Raw genomic sequence first — 21082 nt, forward strand, 5'->3', positions numbered from 1 at the left:
GTTTGTCTGAGCCTTTCCATGGCGACATTGGCTGTAACACCCTGGTACCCTGCCTCCAGGCTAACAGCTTTTTAGAGGCCTGGGAGGAGTCCAAGTGAGCCCCTGAGTCTGCAGTGCCTCTACCCTGGGAGTGAAATGGAGCACCCTATCCAGGGAGACACCTGCAGCATCCCAAATTCACACGCCATGGCACAATCATTTAGGATCATGAACACATCCAGGGTATTTTATCTCTGGAAGCAAAATCAAGTATGTGTATGCGCCTTCAGTGCCTATTCAAGTGCTACGTCATGACTCGAAATAGCAACACTTACCAAAAAATAGCTCTGGAAGAAGGAGGATGCGAGCCAGCCATGCCCATCTGGGAGTATCAGCCATTGGCTAATTTTGTTATCGTAGTGACAGCAGATAAGAGGTTTTTTTTTTTTTCTCTTCCACACACTTTATTGCAGGAAGGAAAGCTTGACTGGACCAATATGAGGAAGTGACACATTCATATAAGTCATCTTAGGATGCCTTAACCTAAACATTGCCAGTTAATAGATGTTTAATACAAAGGTTTAATGCTTAATTAGGAATAAAATAGAAAGTATGACTAGTTGGCCAAATTATTCTTTTGATGTGGTTTTCCCGGTGTCTTGCGGGAAGGTTTTTGCCTTTTTTGTGGAAAGTTTACTCTTACTTTGAGTAGGAGGCCCCATGCTGGAGAGCCTCTTTGAAAATCAGGCAGGCTCCGGAGTTAACTTTATCAATGACAAGCTGCCGGAGCTGTGCTGTCTTGGGTCAAAGTGAGCTGTAAGCCCACCATGTGCTCACTTTGCTTTTGTCCTCACAGCTACCAGATCATGCTGGACTGCTGGCGAAGCAATCCCAACGACAGACCACGGTTCTCCGAGCTGGTGAAAAAGCTGGGTGACCTGCTGCAAGCAAACGTCCAGCAGGTACCAACGTCATGGCTGTGCACTGTCACCGAGGCAGGGGTGACTGGCCACATGGTCCCAGGAATAACATGTTCATTTCTTGTTTGCATTTAGGACGGCAAAGACTACATACCTCTCAACACGATATTCACAAAGGAAAGTGCGTTTCCCCCTGCGTCTGATCCTTTGTGCAATGAGAACTTATCTGTTACAAGCTCAAATTGTGGGAGCACTGAAAACATCAGGTGAGAGAAGCAAGATGAAGCCTGGGTTGGTTTATTGGGTATTGTAGCTTGCTGCATAGCTTGTTTTGGTCCTGGACAGAGAAAACACTCAGACACTCCATGTAGCCTGCTTGTCCCACCAGCCATTGAGCCACCACCACTGGGATCCCATTAGGCTGGGACAGCCCCTCAGGGTGTCTTTGCCCAGAGAAACATCAGGTCTACTACTAAAGGGGCACACACGGGCTCAGGCGCTGTGAGAGGGGCAGCTGTGTGCACCCCAGGACTGGGGAGTGAGGTTTGGGTAGGGTCTGCTTAACCAGTCCCATTTGTGTAAACTACCCTGATGACAGTTAGGAAACTGCTTAAAGAAACAGAGGAATACCCAGCGCTTCCTGCTTATGCGCTCCACACTCTCACCAAACACTGCCCTGCTTTTCTTGTTGAACAGATACATAAACACTTTCAAAATAAAACCACCCCAGCGCATAAAGACATTTGAAGAGCTTCCCATCAAGGAAACACTTGTATTGAATGTAAGTGACTCTTGGGCCAAATGGTATGTCATTTATTTCTTTTTCTTTGTGTGACAGATTCATACAGAGAGAATCAAGATGAGTTTTACTGCTTTGTCAGCTCTAGTGATATGAGGTGCAAGATTAGCTGTGCTTGCAGCATTGTGTTATCCCACTGTCCTATTAATTGAGGTCAGCGGATCCTTGCTGGCCATGCCATGGGCTGCAAACACGCCTTACCTGGTAACAAATGGCCAGTGCCAGCAGGCCTGGAAGGTACCACTGCCAGAGTCCCACCTGAGTCCCACTGGTGTCGGAAAACCTCTTAAAATCCCTTGGATTTGTGTTTTCATCTGAATATTAGCGCACAAATGAGAATTGGGGGTCACATTTCAGAGGTCCCAGTTAGGAACAAGTCATGTTACCAGGTGGACAAGCTGGAGAAGTGTCTACTAAAGGGGCACACATACTGTCCCAATGGGGGTGGGCATGGTGAGAAGTTGGGGGAAGCTTTCAGTGACCCAGTTGTACACATTAAGTGGTGGGAGGTGGGAAAGGCAGAGTGGTGCCCGCAGGGTTAAACTAGTAGCTGGCCAAAACCTCACGTTGTGTGTAGACACTTTTCTTTTAGCACTCTGTATCTGCCTTACCAGCATGTGCTTGCTGTACCCCAAAGCAAGGACAGTTTGGGAAGGTACCATTAAATACCTGGGCACTACAGCACCTTCAGCAGCACAGGGCCGCTGCCTCCTAGAGCTCTGGAGTAGAAATGACCAAACAAATGCTGCAAATCAGACCAAAGAGGAATTGAGTCCATTCTAAAAATAAATTTCTACAGTTAACATCTAATAGCGTTGCATTTTCTTTTTCCAAGGATTATCAAGCAGACAGTGGGATGGTGCTGGCTCCAGAAGAACTGAAACGCTTCACGTGGACAGGCAGCAAGCAGAAACGGGCACTCTTCGGGTCTGTATTTTATGTTCCTTTCTTCAACTTCATGTTTTAGAGGGTAAAGGAGGATTCAAGGTCTTTGTGCTAAATCATGCCTAACGAAAGCAGATGAGGCATCCCCAGTCCCTGCAAGCACTCTTGCTGAGCTGTGTCCTGCTTGGTTGAGTGAGCAGGCAACCACCTCCCACACCTAACCCTCCATACGTCTTCAAGGAAACAAATAACCCTCAACCCCTTCAGTGCACATCACCAATATGATTTATTAGTATTCTATTGATCAGCCTGCTCCTCAGCTTAATGCCAGGCTGGGCAAGTGAGTGCCACAGAGCACTAAACCACACTAGAGGTAGGTAACTCTAGGAAACAAGCCCTTAGCAATGATGGGGGAGGAGGAACGTGTGGCTGTGAAGGATTTGCAGTTATTTCTGCAAGTCCCCAAGGGCACCCCAGCTGGGACAAGGCTCCCCGTGCTTGTTTTTGCCCTTCTTTTCCATGACTCAGCTAAGCACGGCCCATTTAACATCCATGGGCTCAGGATGCTAAAGTGGCAACTTTACAATAGATGGATGTGAGGGCCTCACTTCTCTTCCTGCCTTTAAGCACTTTAATATATTGGCCACCTTCCTCCACCTAATTCCTGACAGCTGCCCAAGCAGGGAACTAGGGTTGCTCTAAGAACTGGGTTGCACTGACATGAACTCTCTATAACCGGGAAGTGTTTGTTTTCCCGATGCTGGCAGTGTCTCAGTTCCCAGCCGCTGTGAAGCTGGCAGTGTCCGTGGCTGGTTTCAGCTCTCAGCCAGCCTGGGGACTGCCTAGGCCCAACCCATCCTTCAACTTAGGCTGGCAGGAGGTCAAGGCCATCCTGCCTGTGGGGAAGGAGTCAGCGCCTCACAGCTGAGCAGGCTGGGAGGTGTAGTATTGTCTGGATGAACAATTGGAGCTGGCTGGAACGTGCAGGCAGGGCAGCGAGGAGCTGCTGCAGGAAAAATCCCAGTGACTAAGAGGGCGTTGGTTGAACGCACGGGAATACATGAACGAGAGCGTGCACGCTCACACGGCCAAGACACACAGCGCGCAGGATAAACGTGCTGCTGGCAGGAGTCTGCAATGGAGCACTGCTCATGCGTGGCAAAGCCGGGGGGATACAAGCCACTACAAACAAGAGCCGGGAAACCCTTTCTCCTGCTTTGACCTTTCAGAAAACAGGCCGGTAAGGGAATTTTATGGTACTTTGATTCTGTGGAGGCATACTCTCTTTTGAGGGGCCTGGTATCACAGAGCTTGGAATGCATGTGGACAGTACAGAGCTCCAAAGGATGCGATGTTTCCTAGAAGTGCTTTAACCCATTGTTTCTACGTGTAAACGTAACTTTTCGGAATCTGTCAGCCGCAGAGGCAACATGTCAACCTCCCCAAATGAAAGGGATGAAATGCCTTTGCATGGCACCGAATACACAGCATGTATCCAAGCACCCTTCTGGAAATGCTTTAAAGAGCATTTTCAGCTGCAGAAGGAAAAGGAATGCTTGGATGGGGAAAAAAAAATCATCAGACTCAGCAGTGACTGCTAGAAGGTAAATCCTCAGGGAAACAGCAGTTGACTGAGAACATACAAGGTCATCTGGCCTGCAAGCTAAACAATTGGTACTGTAGTGTTATGCCAAAAACAGAACACAGACTCAGATCTGTGAATGCATGCAGTGACCCTTGTAGTCTGCACACATTCCTGAAAGTGGTAGCTTCTTAGCTAAGCATCCTTTTCTTAGGCTAAATTGGACCCTTGAAAGTTGTACTGAACAACGTAATGCCTGGAGGGGGTAAGTTGATCTCACCAGATGCATAGTCCTGCTTCTTCCCCTGCATCTCAAGCATCCTACTCTGCAGTCCTGCCCTCTCTCTTGTGTTCAGGTCGCTGGATTACTGGCCAGACTGACCCAGGATAGTTTCTGAGTGAGCAGTAGCAGCTCACTGTCAGGGTGCCAGCACCAGACTGAGGAATGGGTCACCCCCCCACCTTAGCAACAGCTTACACCATCACCCTAACACCTAACCACTCCCAGAGCACTTACCATCATGCTGTAAATCTCAACACTGCAGTTTAGGACACAGCAGCAGGTGAGTCCTGAGCAGAGGCAGAAGGGCTGCAGGGCCATGCCCTTGCTGATTCCTGCTTGCCTGCAGGCTGGGGCAAGCTGGCCTGCCTTTCCCTGGGTGCCTGCCTTTCCCTGCTGCCCATGGCAGAATGACTGTACTCGGCATGGTTTTTTCCTCAGTTTGAAGCATCTGAAATGGCATCTGAGCCAGCCAGGTAGGGTGATGCTTTCACACCAGCACACAGTGTGTGCGTGCCCTGGGCATCACATTAGCAGATTCAGACTTAGAATCATAGAATCATAGAATCGTAAGGGTTGGAAAGGACCTTAAGATCATCTAGTTCCAACCCCCCTGCCATGGGCAGGGACACCTTGCCCTAAACCATGTGGCTCAAGGCTCTGTCCAACCTGGCCTTGAATACGGCCAGGGATGGAGCATCCACAACCTCCCTGGGCAACCCATTCCAGTGCCTCACCACCCTCACTGTAACGAACTTCTTCCTTATATCTAATCTAAACTTCCTCTGTTTAAGTTTGAACCCATTACCCCTTGTCCTACCACTACAGTCCCTAAGGAAGAGTCCCTCCCCAGCATCCTTGTAGACCCCCTTCAGATACTGGAAGGCTGCTATGAGGTCACCACGCAGCCTTCTCTTCTCCAGGCTGAAAAGCCCCAACTTTCTCAGCCTGTCTTCATATGGGAGGTGCTCCAGCCCTCTTATCATCCTCGTGGCCCTCATCTGGACTCGCTCCAACAGCTCCATGTCCTTTTTATGTTGAGGACACCAGAACTGTACGCAGTACTCCAAGTGGGGTCTCACAAGAGCAGAGTAGAGGGGCAGGATCACCTCCTTCGACCTGCTGGTCACGCTTCTTTTGATGCAGCCCAGGATACGGTTGGCTTTCTGGGCTGCAAGTGCACACTGCCGGCTCATGTTAAGCTTTTCGTCAACCAACACCCCCAAGTCCTTTTCTGCAGGGCTGCTCTGAATCTCTTCTCTGCCCAGCCTGTAGCAGTGCCTGGGGTTGCCCCGACCCAGGTGTAGGACCTTGCACTTGGCTTGGTTAAACTTCATAAGGTTGGCATCGGCCCACCTCACAAGTGTGTCAAGGTCCCTCTGGATGGCATCCCTTCCCTCCAGCGTATCAACCGAACCACACAGCTTGGTGTCATCGGCAAACTTGCTGAGGGCGCACTCAATCCCACTGTCCATGTCGCCGACAAAGATGTTGAACAGGACCGGTACCAACACCGATCCCTGAGGGACACCACTCGTTACAGATTTCCAACTGGACATTGAGCCATTTACCACAACTCTTTGCGTGCGGCCATCGAGCCAGCTTTTTATCCACCGAGTGGTCCATCTATCAAATTGATGTCTCTCCAATTTAGAGACAAGGATGTCATGTGGGACAGTGTCGAATGCTTTGCACAAGTCCAGGTAGATGACATCAACTGCTCTGCCGCTGTCCATCAGTTCCGTGGCTCCATCATAGAAGGCCACCAAATTGGTCAGGCAGGATTTCCCCTTAGTGAAGCCATGTTGGCTGTCACCAACCACCTCATTGTTTTTCATGTGCCTTAGCATGTTTTCCAGGAGAAACTGTTCCAAGATTTTGCCAGGCACAGAGGTGAGACTGACTGGTCTGTAATTCCCCGGGTCTTCCACCTTCCCCTTCTTGAAAATGGGGGTTATATTACCCTTCTTCCAGTCATTGGGAACTTCACCTGACTGCCAGGATTTTTCGAATATGATGGACAGTGGCTTAGCAACTTCATTCGCCAGCTCCTTCAGGACCCGTGGATGGATTTCATCAGGTCCCATGGACTTGTGCACGTTCAGGTTCTTAAGATGGTCTCGAACCTGATCCTCTCCTACAGTGGGCCTAAGGTCTTCGTTCTCACAGTCCCTGCATTTGCTTTCCAAGACTTTCGTGGTGTGGTCAGAGCATTTGCTGGTGAAGACTGAGGCAAAGAAGTCATTAAGAACCTCAGCCTTCTCCAAATCCATGGTAGCCAGTTCTCCTGATAGCTTCTGGAGAGGGCCTACATTGTCCCTAGCCTGTCTTTTATTTGCTACGTATCTATAGAATCCTTTCCTGTTATCTTTTACATCCCTTGCCAAACTTAATTCTAGCTGGGCCTTAGCTTTCCTAACCTGGTCCCTAGCTTCTCGGGAAATGCTCCTGTATTCTTCCCAGGCCGCCTGTCCTTGCTTCCACCTTCTATAAGCTTCTTTTTTCCCTCTAAGTTTCCTCAGCAGCTCCTTGTCCATCCATGGAGGTCTCCTGGCCCTCCTGCTGCACTTTCTTCTAGTCGGGATGCAACACTCTTGAGCACGTAGCAGGTGATCCTTGAATATAAGCCAGCAGTCTTGGGCCCCCCTGCCCTCTAGGACTGTATCCCATGAAACCTTACTAAGGAGGTTCCTGAAGAGGCCAAAGTCTGCTTTCTTGAAGTCCAGGGCAGTGAGCTTGCTGCACGCTCTTCTCACCGTCCTGAGGATCTCAAACTCAACCATCTCATGATCACTAGAGCCAAGGCTGCCCTGGAGCGTTACATTTCCAACCAGTCCCTCCCTGTTGGTGAGCACAAGGTCCAGCATGGCACCTCTCCTCGTCGGCTCCTCTACTGCTTGAAAGAGGAAGTTGTCTTCCACACAATTAAGGAACCTCCTGGATTGCTTGTGCCGGGCCGTACCGTCCCTCCAACAGATGTCAGGATGGTTGAAGTCCCCCATGAGGACCAGGGCCTGTGAGCGTGAGGCTGCTCCTATCTGTCTGTAGAGCGCTTCATCCACAGAGTCCTCTTGATCAGGCGGCCTGTAACAGATCCCCACCGTAATGTCCCCCGTTGCTGTTTTCCCTTTGATCCTGACCCACAAACACTCTGTTACCTCATCACCCGTCCCCAGACAGAGTTCCATACTCTCTAGCCTATCACTGACATAGATAGCAACGCCCCCTCCCCGTCTGCCTGGCCTGTCTTTTCTAAACAGCCTGTAACCTTCCATTCCGACATTCCAGTCATAGGAGCCATCCCACCATGTTTCTGTGATACCAATGACATCATATTCCCGTAACCTTGCACACATCTCTAATTCCTCTTGCTTGTTCCCCATACTACGGGCGTTTGTATAGAGGCACCTTAGCCGAGCTCCAAATGAAGCCGACTCAATGGCTGGGGCAGCTGGAACATCTCTACATCGCTCCAAGCACTTATTACAGGTGCTGGCAACTGACCAGGAATGTTGGGATGGATCAATGCTCCCCTCCCCCAACACATCTAGTTTAAAGCTTTCCTGACCAGCCTGGCAAGCCTCCTACTAAAACAGCTCTTCCCCTTCTTTGTCAGACCAGCTCCACCAGCCTCCAGTAGATCTGGCCTCCCAAATGGAGCCCCATGTTCTAAATAGCCAAACCCCTGACTATGGCACCAGCTTTCTAACCATTTATTAACCTGCCAGACACGCCTAGCTTTTTTAAGGTCCTCCCCTTTGCCCTGGAGAATCGATGAAAAAACTATCTGAGCTCCAGAGCCCCTAACCACCTCTCCCAGGGCTCTGTAGTCCTTCTTAATGTCCTCCAGGCAACTGCTGTCTATATCTCTAGCACCCATGTCAGCACCATGTCTACTGCACAGGGTGGAAGAAGCCAAACCCAGCACATCCCACCTGTCCCCAGAAGTGCACCCAGGGTTCGTTTCATAGGAAATAATCCATTGACTCCAGAAGAAGCCAGTGCATGCACTGGTGCTTACTCAGCATGACTAACCAGAGAGCCATGCCCAGGGGAGAGCAGAGCAGGGAGCCAACCTACCTGATAGTGCAGAAGTGCCCCACTGACCCCGCTGAGCCCCCTCCCCTCAGCCTTCTGCTGCTGTGGAGGGAAAGGCATTGACACGCAAAGCTCACCCTTGGTTTCACTATAAGAAACTGAGCTTCAGCCCAAACCCTAGTGAGCCCCACAGGCTCAGGTGGTGGCCAGGAGGACAACAACAGAAATGGTTGCTATGTGCCTTGGACTTCCTATTGCCATTGAGATGAAAGTAAGCGATACTGTGAACAGCATAGAGATAAGTCCTTCCTAATGTAAGGCCTCAGGTAACAAGATCCCAATAGAAAGGGTTGGGGGAGAAGAACAACCTTCTGAGCTCTGCTCCTTTGCAAGTGGAAGGGATCTCAACTGCAACTATCTTCTAGCTTTTTAGTATTGGTGAAAAAGTCTAACCCGAATAAGCCAAAATCTTTGGGCTGGAGCAAAGCCTAAGCCAGAAAACCAGTGAGAACTCCCCACTAGTGAGCTGGAACAAGCATCTTGAGAGCCGCAGCCAGCCTCTAACCTCACTCCGTTCTTCAATCCATCAGGAAAGCAGCAGCTGTTTCCTCCAACAAATGATCCCAATTAAAACCCAATGAGAGACAGTTTCTAATTTACATTTCTAGAGTGGAAAGAAGATAGTCCACAGCTAGAGAAGCCTTTACTGACTGCAAGCTCAGTCTCAAAATGAAGCCTGACTATGGATGCCAAGACCCTGCGGGCTCCCTCAAAGAGAGTGCATGCCCAGGTACAGCTGTGCACTCAAGGTAAAATTAATAGATGCAGCTCTACTGGTATAAAGGTTTATTAATTAAAGTAGAAGCCAAGTTTAGCTCACAAGAAAGTTCTCAGGATGCAAAAGCCTGATGATGAATGAAAGAGTCAAAGCACAATGATTTTAAGGCTCATAACTTCACACGCACACTCCACTTTTGCCAGCCCACTGCTCACTAAGACAATTGCAGTGCAAATCACAGAAGCGTTTCTCTTTAAACCCATCACAAAATGTACCTTGTCACATAGTTACAGAATTCATCCCAAGGCAATTGTTTCTCCATCTGCCAACAGATGCAATGTAAAAATATGGGATGCATCTGCAATCCTCATCATGAGGGCTTCCCCTCATGAACTCCATCCATCCACAAACAAATGTGGTCTTGTGAGGACCCTCCAAGTTCCTACAGCAGGACAGAAGGCAGAGATCACACTCCTTAAAAAGCACACAGGCTTGTGAGCTAAAGATGCAAGAAATTGTTACTTCTCCATTTCTCAACCCAGAATAGCCTGTGCTACCAGTTCTGTCTTGTACTTAAAGATCTAACAGTGCAAATTAAAATGAAAAGCAAAACCCTGGGCTCCAAAAGCCTTAGATGTTCTGACTGTCTTCACTGGAATTCAAGATGAGGGCTGCCAGCGTTCCTGACCTTATAAATGGAGAGGGGTGGATTATCCCTGAACTTATAAAAATACAGGGGAGGAAACCTAATTTAGGCATTGCAGCCCAGCATGTGTTTGCATTAGGCTTTCACATCAATGATGGTAGATGCTCTGGCTTGTCCTTCATCTACAGATAGATCTTTGGTATCTAAGTTCAATGGTGTTGAAAATTCTCTTTGCCTTTATTTTCTTAATTACTGAGGGAGCCCTTTTAAGCATTGTGCTTTCTGAACATGGATGAGAAAGTGCTGCAAGACAAATAGTATCTTTAAGAGAGGCTCAGCTGGGAAGACATTAAACCCCTCTTATAAAGGGCATCTTATAAAAGGCAGCCTACAGGATAACAGGAAAACTCTAATTCAAACCAGCAGTTCATGTCTGCTGCCAAAGAGAAGCCAAAGAGACGAGATACCCAGACCTTGTGCCCTTCCTCACAAACATCAGCCAGTTATCTCAAAAATTTAAATCCTTAAAAAAGCATTAGGCTTTGGGAACACCTACATCAGTAACTTTCTGCTCTTGCCACAAGGCTTGAGACCTTTCATTAATTCACTCCTGCTCAAAAAAAGCCCAGCTCCCTTAGGAAGAACATTTAAATGTGAGGACCCCATGGGGATGCCCAACCCAGCAGCAGCACAGATACCACACTCCACACTGCTTTGCCCTGCAGTGAAGTTTCACTCCCCAGCACCTGCAACAAACAAACAATTAGAGCTTAGGCTGAGCAATCAAGAACTCCCTGTAAGCACTGAGACTCTAATACTTACAATGAACATAAGCAACTAGTAGCGATGTTCAGTCACAGAAGGGGAGTTCAGGGGGACATAGGAGGACTCTCTCCATCCTTGGTTCTGCTCTAACATTGAGCAATCCCTTTTGCATCAATGCCGTTCCCACCATTTGAGAACAAAGATGTTTCTTGTGATGTGGCTTTGCTCAAGTCATTAAAACGAATGCCCGTGCACATTAAATATGCTAACAAGGATGCTGCTCTGTTACAGCATTAAAGGTGCCAGCAGGAGCAAGGAATCAGTGCTTTCTGGAATAACCAAGCCAAGAAGCTTCTGCAGCTTCAGCTGTGACCACCTCTGTGACTCCAAGCAAAGATACACATATGGTAATATGGTGCTGGAGAAAATGAGAGCAAGCCATTCTCCCCCTCCTGACTACAACTCCGTTGTCCTTTATTCTCAGCCACCCATTTAAATACTTCTAAGACCAAGATTTAAATATGCATTTAATCCACAAAGGTTCTTCTGCAACGCTGTCAGTTTAAAAACTTTGACCCAAATAATTTTATTTATCCTAAAATTCAAAAAGATATCATTGGCTTAATCTTGGCGATCTGCTTTTCTACAGACTGCAACAAGCATATACAAAATATATCAAAATACTAATGCTTAGGCCTTGACTTTCCCAAATGCTGAACACCAACAGCTGCCACTAAAATTGCCCAGTGCTTCTGAAAACCTGTATGGTCATTATTATAGAGAAAACTAGTTCACTGTTTGGTCCCTGGCAGCAGGATGGTCTTTCATGCTCTAGTCAGCCAGCCCCTACTCAGACTGCATCAGACACTGGGGAATTTGCACCCTGTTGCTGAGACCTGTGTAGTGCTGGAAAAATGAAGGAGTCCTCAAGAAGAGACAAACAAGAAACAGACCATGCTCTACAGCTTTTAGTGAAAACTCTACTCTGAGAAACTTGAGGGAAGGCTAATGTTCCAGGGAAGAGGGATTAGCTAGGTGGGGATGGGGCATCACATGGCTCTTACTGCTTCAGATGGCATTCGTGGCAAGGAGTCATGCGAGGCAAGAATTTCAAATTTGTGTTGCAAAATACAATTGGCAAGGATAGAAGAGAACCAAGATCAGAGCCAGGTCTGCACCATCAGGGAATACATATCAATTTGGTTTGGACAAGCCTGCTGAAATCAAGTAAATATTCTTGAAGTTTTGCACTTTGACACTATGCCAACACACACACACTGGAACCAAACCACAAGCTAGACATTAAAGCCAAGCTCTGTCCATGAAACCCTGTGGACCTTCTAACACTGCACTGATTATATTTTATTTATGGGGAATTTGTCTGAAAAGACAGGATGGCTACTAAACTGTGTATACTTTAAATGAATCGATCACTAGAGAGTTTGAAGAGATTAGTTAGAAATCACAAGACAATCTCTTTGGAGAGTTAGCGCAGCTTTTCTATGAAGACAGTTGAATTTCTGTGTTAGTTTCTAGTATATATGTACAGGAATAAAAATGTTATCATTCATTTGCAACACTTTTGTATAGAATCTCAGAAAGAGCATGAGTGTTCTTTGTTTGAGAGTGTAAGGATGCACCATCCCCTTTCACCTTTGAATGCAATGTTAAAATGAGTTGGCCATTTAGCACAGCAGCACTGATGTCTTCCAAATCAACAACTACTGCCCAACCTCAGCTTCTCGTGGTCCACTATAAATATATTAACTCAAACGCTATGTATAATATGGTTCTGACCTCTTAAAACTCAGCTTAGGAGCTGTGAATTTAACCCACTAATTGCTTAAAGGCAAATGACCTTTTGCATATTTACAAAGAAAAAATTTCTTGGATATTCACATAAAAGAAATATGTACCACTACATCTCAGCTAAGTATCAATTCTACATCTTCCTGGCCAAGAGATCATCAGTTTTAAGTATCTATTGCACTGTCTCTTGCTGGAAGTATATTTGATCTTGATCAAAACAAAAAGAAAGTTTAAGAACTGTTTCTTAACTCCAGCTGAGCAAAAGTAGTTGTGGGATGATGCATCTCAAAGGAATGTTTGCACAGTGTAAATATATAAATATGCTTTTTGTGCACAAATATTTAAGAAAACTGGACTGCAAAGACCACTTTTATATGAATCCCCTAAGTTTCTTTGTATGTGAATAACTCCTATTTTTGTCTTGCATTTTCTGTCTTCATATAATGTATGACTGCAAAATTCATATAATAAAGTTTGCTTTTGAAAGAAGCCACAGTTCTGCCAAACTAGTCAACCCAGTGTCAAAGACTGTTGCAGCAGATGGTTCAGCACTGGGCAGCACTAACATCTGGCAAAGAACCCAGGTTGTAGGCCAGTTTTGTGAGCAAAGGAGAATATGGAGTAATTGTATGGAAGACACATTTTCACACAGCAAAGCAGATGAACTGTGAGGGACACTTGTACTGCTCCCTATGTGAGTGATATACCCTAGACTCAGCATAACTAAGAAGGGCTTACTGCTGCCTAGAGGTAAAGAGCCAACTGCGTGCAAGAGAGGCAAGGTTTCATGGTGGGGGAAGACAAAGTAGCTCCTTGACAAGCACCCATTCAACTGCTCTCCAAGTCTGGTTACTTCTGCAACTAGAAGGTCTGGTACAGATGAAAGGACTTCAAACAGAGCTTCCTCAACAAAGCCTGTTCTGAACTGACTGTGACAAAAGCTAGCACTTTAGTCCTGGTAGATGCTTTGCCTTCTTCAGAGAACCTACACATCTCCACTCCATCCATCAGAAGCTTGGAATGCTTCTTCCACAGAGGTGGCAGTTGGGTGCTCTCTGCTATATAGCATTTTATAGCCTGAGGGGATCTCCAAGCCACACTGCAGATAAATTACACAAGTGCTGGAAGGAAGCAGAGATTGAACCTTCTCTGGAAAGGCAGAACGTAACAGGATTGCCTAGTGCCACAGGAGTTGTGTAGCTTTTGCTGCATGCCACTATGGAGGAAACTGGAGACTAGATAAGCACATCTACCAGTCAATCCACATTAAGTATATGCAGGGAATATTGACAATTACACTTACATTGCACAAAATTTCACATTACATAAGCATGGTTAGGACTGGAGGGGTATATGACATTTTACCCCACCAGTAAATCATCTTACCTTTGCTGGTTAACAAAACACAAAACTAATTCTGGAAAATGAAGCTGTCATCACTCCACATACAAATTCTCAGAGAAATTAATATACTTCATTATTGGGCAAAAAAGTTCAATAAACATGAACATAAGGGTACTTTAACAGTTTCCAAAATTAGGGCTTGTCCAGTAAAGCAGACCTGATCCAGAGAGAGATGGGACTTGAACTGGGAGTTATGGAAACGTGTATCAGTATGACTCCAGTCAGCAACATGTGTAAGCTTTAGGATATCTGATATAGTGTAAGCGGCACACTTTGTGACTCATGATTGTTTAAACTGTGCATTGCAGACAGTGAATACAAAAGAAACATGATGGAATGAAATACAATTACAGCACCAAAGTTTAAATGCCCTGTATCCAGCTTCAGAACTTCACATTGTCAAAATAAGGCCACATTATTTCTGGTATTCTTTATTAAAAATACTGCTGTACACATGAAGAATGAAAACAGGATTAAAGATGAGTAACACATATTGGGGTCATGACATTAGAACTTAACATACTGGTGCTTTTTAGGGGAAGTAGTTGACACCTGAATTACTGAAACAAGGGCAAATCAAAAATACATAGGTACCCTCAACAAAATATTTACAATATAGTAAATACAGCAACAGAATTTAAAACAGTTACAAAAATTAAAATGACCAACATCAGATTTTAAAGGTTGTCCCTTCTGTGCTTTTAGCTGTAAAAAATAGGAAGGTCAGAATTAAATTTCCCATCTGGGAGGGCACATCCTGGTGGCTCTTCTTTTTAAATACAGGTAACACAGTTCTTCCTATGAATAGATCAAACTACAACTTTAGGACAACCTTCTAAATGGAATTAAAACGGGGCAGAAGGCCTCTCCCCCAAAAAAACACCCAAGCTGAACTTCAGACTGTTCAAATCATTCCCAAATACAGACCAAATGAAATAAATAAAAAACAAAGTTAACTTTTTTTTTTCTATGCATTACCTGAAACCAAATATTTTCTGGCTGACATATGTATGAAAACTTATTAGCTGTCTACCTTTTTATTTTTAAACCAAGTCCTGAGGTTACTAGGGGCTGAAGCAAACTGACATTATGCAAATACACACAGGTTTGCAATTTAGACATGTCTTGCAGAGGGTGGTTTGCTGGTCTAAAAAGGATGAGAATTCAAGCCCTATTTTACCCCTGCCTTACACTTTCACAAAATATTGGTCCACAAATTAAATTTTCAAAGGTTCCCAAACCCCACAACTGAACAGATGATCCCCTTTCATTTTCAAAGAAAACAATACTGGAAAAAACCTCAGCCCGCTTATAAATTAAGCATTTCATATTTCTTCTAGAATACAAGTACTTCTTTTTTGTACAAAAGAATTACAATATGATTTGTCAAAAAACATATAAAAGACAGCTGCTCTTCCTCAAATACATGAGCTAATGATAAAAGACTGTTTTGCATGTTCACTTTTCAAAGTTCCTGTTCCTTTTATATTAAAAAGAACATTCTGGCAACTGTTATTGTTTGAATATTAAACATTATGTTCCTTTTAAAATTCATTCGATCAAATGTGACAGTAATCAATTTTTAAACTCAACAACTGATGCTACCTAATGTGGATTCAACCACATTTTCTAAAATGTGTAAAGCATGTCCCTAGTCTTCAAAGCTTTCGATGTGAAGAGAGTTGCTTTTTTCTTGATGCAAGTCTCAAGGCGGAGAATCATTTTAAAGCTTATAAAAGTGGACAGAGAAATATTAAAAACTTCTCTGAAAACTACAAATATTGAGATTTATTAAAATTGATGTCAGTAACATCAGTTGCAAGTGCTTAGAGTCTGTCCTGACCTTTTGAGTTTCCACATTTTCTTCATGGTGAGCACCCAGTGCTATTAAAACATTCAGTGCTGGGAAAGGATAGATACAGTCTTCACTACTGCTTTAAGAAAGGAAATTCCTAGATATTTGGCAGTCTTCGGTATCAAAGTGTAGGTGTTTAACTAGAAATTCCATGAATACCCAAGTTTGGAGACAAATGCATGTCCAAATATTAGAAAGGTAAATGAGGAGGAAAATTCCAGACTTTTGAGACTGAATTACTTCAGGAATATTCATGTGTTGCGTATTATCAAAAGTAATATTACTTTGGGCTAAGCAGTGACTGCAAAGGCACAGCAGATCATTATCCCTCCAGATTCAGGCTGTAAAACTTGAAAAGCTCTTGATGCCAGACAACTGCTGTGTTTAGTTAATCTTCTTTTAACAGTGTCTTTGTATCTGTATCCAGTGTAGCGTACCATAATAAAGCTGTGGTTCAAAGAACAGAACTTTATACAAAAATTATACTGTAAATAACCTAAAGTAATACACTCCTGAAACTTCAGGCATTTAAACAATTTCTTTAAAAAAAAAAAAAAAAACTATTAAAAAAATTGCATAAATGTAAATGCTTCTGACTAGCAGTAAAACGTATAAACAGTTTTTAAAAGGCGCTGGTTGTGTTTAGAGCAAGTTTGATATGCTCCTTAAATTATAGATGTTTCCCATTATGCTATTTTCGTCACCTCGCTTAGAAAAAGTTTAAATCAAATGGCAGGGGAATTTCTTTCCTTTTTTGTCAATTCACCGATACTTCACTTGACTGGTTTTAAAAAGTTTCCTCTTCTCACATTTCTTTGAGCTAACAGTGGGTGGCATACAGAGCTTGCATACAACACACTTTTACAGAGGTTACGAACTAAATGGTCATTAATAGAACACAATTTCTATTAAATTATTTACCTGGTCCTTTATGCTATTCTGGGTGCAAATAATATCAAAAATGAATAAATTTTGCTATATCCTCAGTGACAAAAACATATCCCAGAAATGTCCTTGCAAAGAGTTTCCCTTAAGTATACAATGTGGCAAAACTTCAGAGATCAGAAAAGTCTTAAAAAAATTAAAATTAGTGCATATACAAGTGGAAAAAATAAAAGCAGGAACATCATGCACCTGATGTGTTCCTTAATCTAAAATAAATTCTTCACAGATAAAGCCTCCAATGGCAGCCTTAGCTCTAGGATAAGTGAAACATTCTTCCCTTCAAGTAACAGTGTACCTGACTGAAGTGCAAGCAGCTTTGCTCATCTCCTGTTTGTTTCCCAAATGTGAAATGAGATGACAACAACAATTCAGCTGTAGTGCAATTTGCTATTGGTTAAGTTCCTCAGCAATGTCCTGCATGCTTTCAGCAAATACTACAACTGACCATTTGCGGCTGCAATCAGTTCTTGAAAAGTATTTTCAAAGCAGCGTTTTAAATCGCTGTAAGTTACCACAAGTACACTCTTCTCATCTCTGGAAATGAGGCTTATTTTTTCTGGCACACCAGCATCTAACTGTAACAAGAATGCAAAAGATAAAATAAAAGAAGTGTGAAAGAAATGGCAAAACATTTCCCCAATAACAAAAGCAATCAATTTCTTGGCAAGCACATTGTTGTGGTGCAGTTCAAATCTGCTGACACCACAGAAAGGAAGGATCTGAATCGCACCACAACAATGTACTTGCCAAAAAATCGAGACATTTTGGTCTTAACCTGATGGACATTCCAGACCTTTGGACTAGGTTACCGTTGTTTTCTTCCCTTTCCATAAAGCCAATAATCCTGCAATGCTATCTTCCCCTGTGTAGAAGGTCTAGCAAAATTTCCATATAGCTCCTGATGAACAAAACCATGTTTGACATTACATTTGCATATAAGTTCCACAAGCCTCCATGTAGGGTAGGTAGATTACTTCTTGCCCACGCTAAAATGAAATAATGGATGGATCAGCTCCAGGTAGTGTGAAAACTGGTAGAAACCCAAACCTCATGTTTTCGCAATACTGAAACAAAGTAGATCCTAAGCTGTATGGTACATTTCACTCCCTACTCTATTAAAAAAAACCCCACCAAACCAACACCCTTGATTACCTAGTTAGAATCAATAAACAAATAGATAACTTGGAGTTAGAGATGAAAGTCTGTTCCACATTTGTTTTTATGTTTTTTATGGCTTCTTAAATTCAATTTTTAAAAATTGTATGTTACGCTATGTACTTTAAGATGTACCACTAAATCCTAATTTGGAACAGAGGAGTATCCTACTTTACATGCTGAAGTCCCTTCCAACACTATATCTTATATTCTCCCCGCTTTGCAAGAAATGGTCATCAATGAAGAACTGTCAGACTCTTATAAACACAAAACTTTTGTAGCTCTGTTTTAGCCAATATATTGTTATTTCCAAATAACCTGACACTACAAACTTTCTTGTTCCAATACAGAAGGCGGGGCAGAGAAGTGGGATATGACACTATCGATAAAATCTTTGGAAATACAACCCTAGCAGGATTAAATAAATGTATTGTAATGTACTGACTAGCAGAACAATTAAAGTTGTCACTGAGACAATAATTAAAGTTGACATTGCTTGACACCAGCTAGTGGAACAACGCAGTAAGTTAGTAATTTCTTGCATTTGTTTTCTAAAATAATGTTCTGAGCATAGCCTTAAGAGTTGGAACCTCCCCAACTTAAAGTTCCTGCTTTGTGAATAGTTTCAGAAGGACAAAAGCAGGCCAATTAGCTTTTAATTCTTGTGGAGTAGGATAAAACCACCACCACCTTCCAACATCCATTACAAAAATATTATCATGATTAAGGTCTTTGTAAAATACTGTTCACTGTCTCCATTAACATCATACAAGATAACAGTGAATTACCTTAATGTATGTAAGGATACGGAAGATCTGTATTAAGAAAGCCACACAGTAACTAGAAACATCAATATTTATGGCTTGTTTTCTCTCCCTCTGTGAAGGCATAAATCAACTGAAAAGACCTCCTAAATGCCACATTGAAAATTATTATTTTTTTAGATAGAGCAATTTTCATTCAAAAGGAATGCTTTTGAAGTGTAGCAAGAAAGCCCAAATAACCATTTCTACTAGTACACACTACAGTTTCAGAAGTGTTTTTTAGAGTGTATTTCCAAAGTAGAGTTCTGCGAACCTTATATTTTTTTGTGTGCTGAGCCCACAACCACAGAAGAGAAGAGCCTCTGTTTAAAAAGGTAAGCCATGAACATTTATAGAACAGGCATTCTTTGACACCGTCTCTTACCTGACCTACGAATTCAGGACTGTCCCCTCTTGCTACAGTACTGTACGGGTCACTGCTTTCAAATCATGATGGCATTTCACTGCCTATTTGAATATCAACATGCTTTCTTTTTGATTTAGCCTCAATCCCTTTAATGTCCTTTTTAAAGTGATTACAGACACCAACCAGAAAGATAAAAAGGAGGTTAAAGAAATGCACAGCAGTGGTCTAATAGGTGATTAAAAGCCCTGACAATTTAGATAAAACATTTAACTGTAGTTAAGTCAGTTGTTACATGTCAAAGAAGCTGAATATATTCATTTTTTTCTGAATGAGAAAGTTGGCTACCCTCATCCTAGAAAAGAAAATACTAGCCACTGAAAAAACTGTATATTGTCAGTGTCTGCATCACCATTCTCTATAGAGTGAGTGGAATGACTAAGCAACTACCAAAAAAACCCACCAAAAAAAGAAAATGGGGAGGGGGGAAGAAGTAGCATTCTATGAATTACTGAAGTTTAACAAAACAATGTGAACTAAGCTGAAAACTGATCTGCCAATTAAAAAAAAAATAAATAATCAGATCATGTAATTTTTACACTTACAGAGCAACACAGTTCTACAACTACTCAAGATCTTTTGGTCTCTCACACATGTCCTGCTATTAATCGTGAGAGTGCTCAGCCAAGATATTGCTTATGGTGCAGCTCTTAGTTTTGTTACATCAGACTTAGAAAACAAAGGGCTGGAGAGGCTAGGGAAGTTACTGAATTGGACTTCGCTTTTTAAGTCACAGATATTTTCCAGCACTGTCCTAGATGGTAAGGATTTTGCACAGTTTTCTATTGCAGTTTCCCTCCTGTCTCCTACTCTGGTCAGCACAGTTTAGGAATGGATCCTCTTGCCTTATCATCATTCTCTGTGATATCTATATCAGCAGAAACCTCCTCCAGTTAAAGGGGTTTTATGGATCCTTTATGCTGTGTTGAAAGACCAGAGTAGCATAAAGGGACCAGCATTGCTTATCCACAGAATTCAATGCATTCTAGGATGAAAAGTTAATACTGTATCTCATGCTATATGACCAAATTCCAAGTTTTTAATATTAATGTACTAAGTTTATTTAAAATATCCATAAATGTATGAATATTAGCTTAGTGAATACATTGTTTTCATCCAAAACGGGGAAATAATCATCAATTAAATCAACAGAATTAACTTGCCAATGCCAACTTGCTTTGAAGTGGAATATTATTTTAAAGAAAGTTAACCCAAACAAATTTTTAAAAGCTAACCCAAGTACAGTGTACCTTGTTAAGACATGAGATAATGTGACTGAGGTCAATCCAAGGAGTACCCGCTTCTGTCACCTGATGGAAAAGGTGATCTCGAAAGAGCTTTAGTAAATACCTGTCTCCAGTTTCTGACCACGTTGGGTCTTTCTGAAACCTGGTGTAAAACAAAGACTCATATTAAAGCTCAGAAAGTTAAAAAATAAAAAAATTAAAAAATCAAACCCCACATATATACATGATTCTTCAATCTAAACTTCAAATCTAAACTTACTGCTCTAACCTACCTGCTATAATTTGCAATTAAATTAGTCTCCCCCCCTGCTGCAAACAGAAGATATACATATTCAAAGTTTCTCAGCTGTTGAAGCACCTGAAGCTAATGTCTAACAAGGGCCACAGAAAAGTAATGGTAGAAAGCAAGAGTTACCTTCAACAAGTTTAACATGTTCATAATGCTGGTTTCTAACATTTACAACTTCAAGTCTATTCAATAGGATGGAAAACAAACCATGAACACTTCATTTTTATGTAGTAGTTGATTAAAAAAAAAAAAAAGCTGAAAATAAACTAGCTTAAAACCAGTATCCATACCATTTACTACAGTTAAAGCAAACTACAGATTTCCTCAAAAACTATTATCACAAGAGATTGCTAAGAGAAATCACACTAAAAAATTAAGCAACTTTTGCATGTCTATATGCAGCTTTCTCTTCTCCTTTAGTTAAACTTTTGATTGAAGTTGCTTATCTTGTTTTCCTCAAAGCTTCTTAAGTACTCACT

The 21082-nt window shown here is 42.9% G+C and overlaps 2 protein-coding genes across 7 annotated transcripts in view; one reads left to right on the forward strand and one right to left on the reverse strand.

The window, feature by feature from the left end:
- Positions 1-12970, forward strand: part of FLT1 (fms related receptor tyrosine kinase 1) — a 115918-nt gene extending 102948 nt beyond the window's left edge. For both annotated transcript variants that reach the window (XM_030477809.1, XM_030477810.1), the window contains 5 exons: positions 836-941; positions 1035-1165; positions 1596-1680; positions 2534-2625; positions 10964-12970. In XM_030477809.1, coding sequence (XP_030333669.1) covers positions 836-941; positions 1035-1165; positions 1596-1680; positions 2534-2625; positions 10964-11168 — 619 coding nt within the window. In that variant the 3' untranslated portion in view covers positions 11169-12970. The remainder of the gene's footprint in view (positions 1-835; positions 942-1034; positions 1166-1595; positions 1681-2533; positions 2626-10963) is intronic.
- A 1252-nt stretch (positions 12971-14222) lies between these two features.
- The window catches only part of PAN3 (poly(A) specific ribonuclease subunit PAN3), an 80774-nt gene continuing 73914 nt past the window's right edge, over positions 14223-21082 (reverse strand). For 3 of the 5 annotated variants that reach the window (XM_030477813.1, XM_030477814.1, XM_030477811.1), the window contains 2 exons: positions 20318-20456; positions 14301-17260 (listed from right to left, as the gene is read on the reverse strand). In XM_030477813.1, the coding sequence (XP_030333673.1) occupies positions 17120-17260; positions 20318-20456 (280 nt within the window). In that variant the 3' untranslated portion in view covers positions 14301-17119. Of the gene's footprint in view, positions 17261-20317; positions 20457-21082 lie in introns of all 5 variants that reach the window. The other 2 variants (XM_030477812.1, XM_030477817.1) reach the window with 1 other exon arrangement.

The sequence above is a fragment of the Strigops habroptila genome, chromosome 2 (assembly GCF_004027225.2).
Source record: "Strigops habroptila isolate Jane chromosome 2, bStrHab1.2.pri, whole genome shotgun sequence".
Classification (NCBI taxonomy): Eukaryota; Metazoa; Chordata; class Aves; order Psittaciformes; family Psittacidae; genus Strigops; species Strigops habroptila.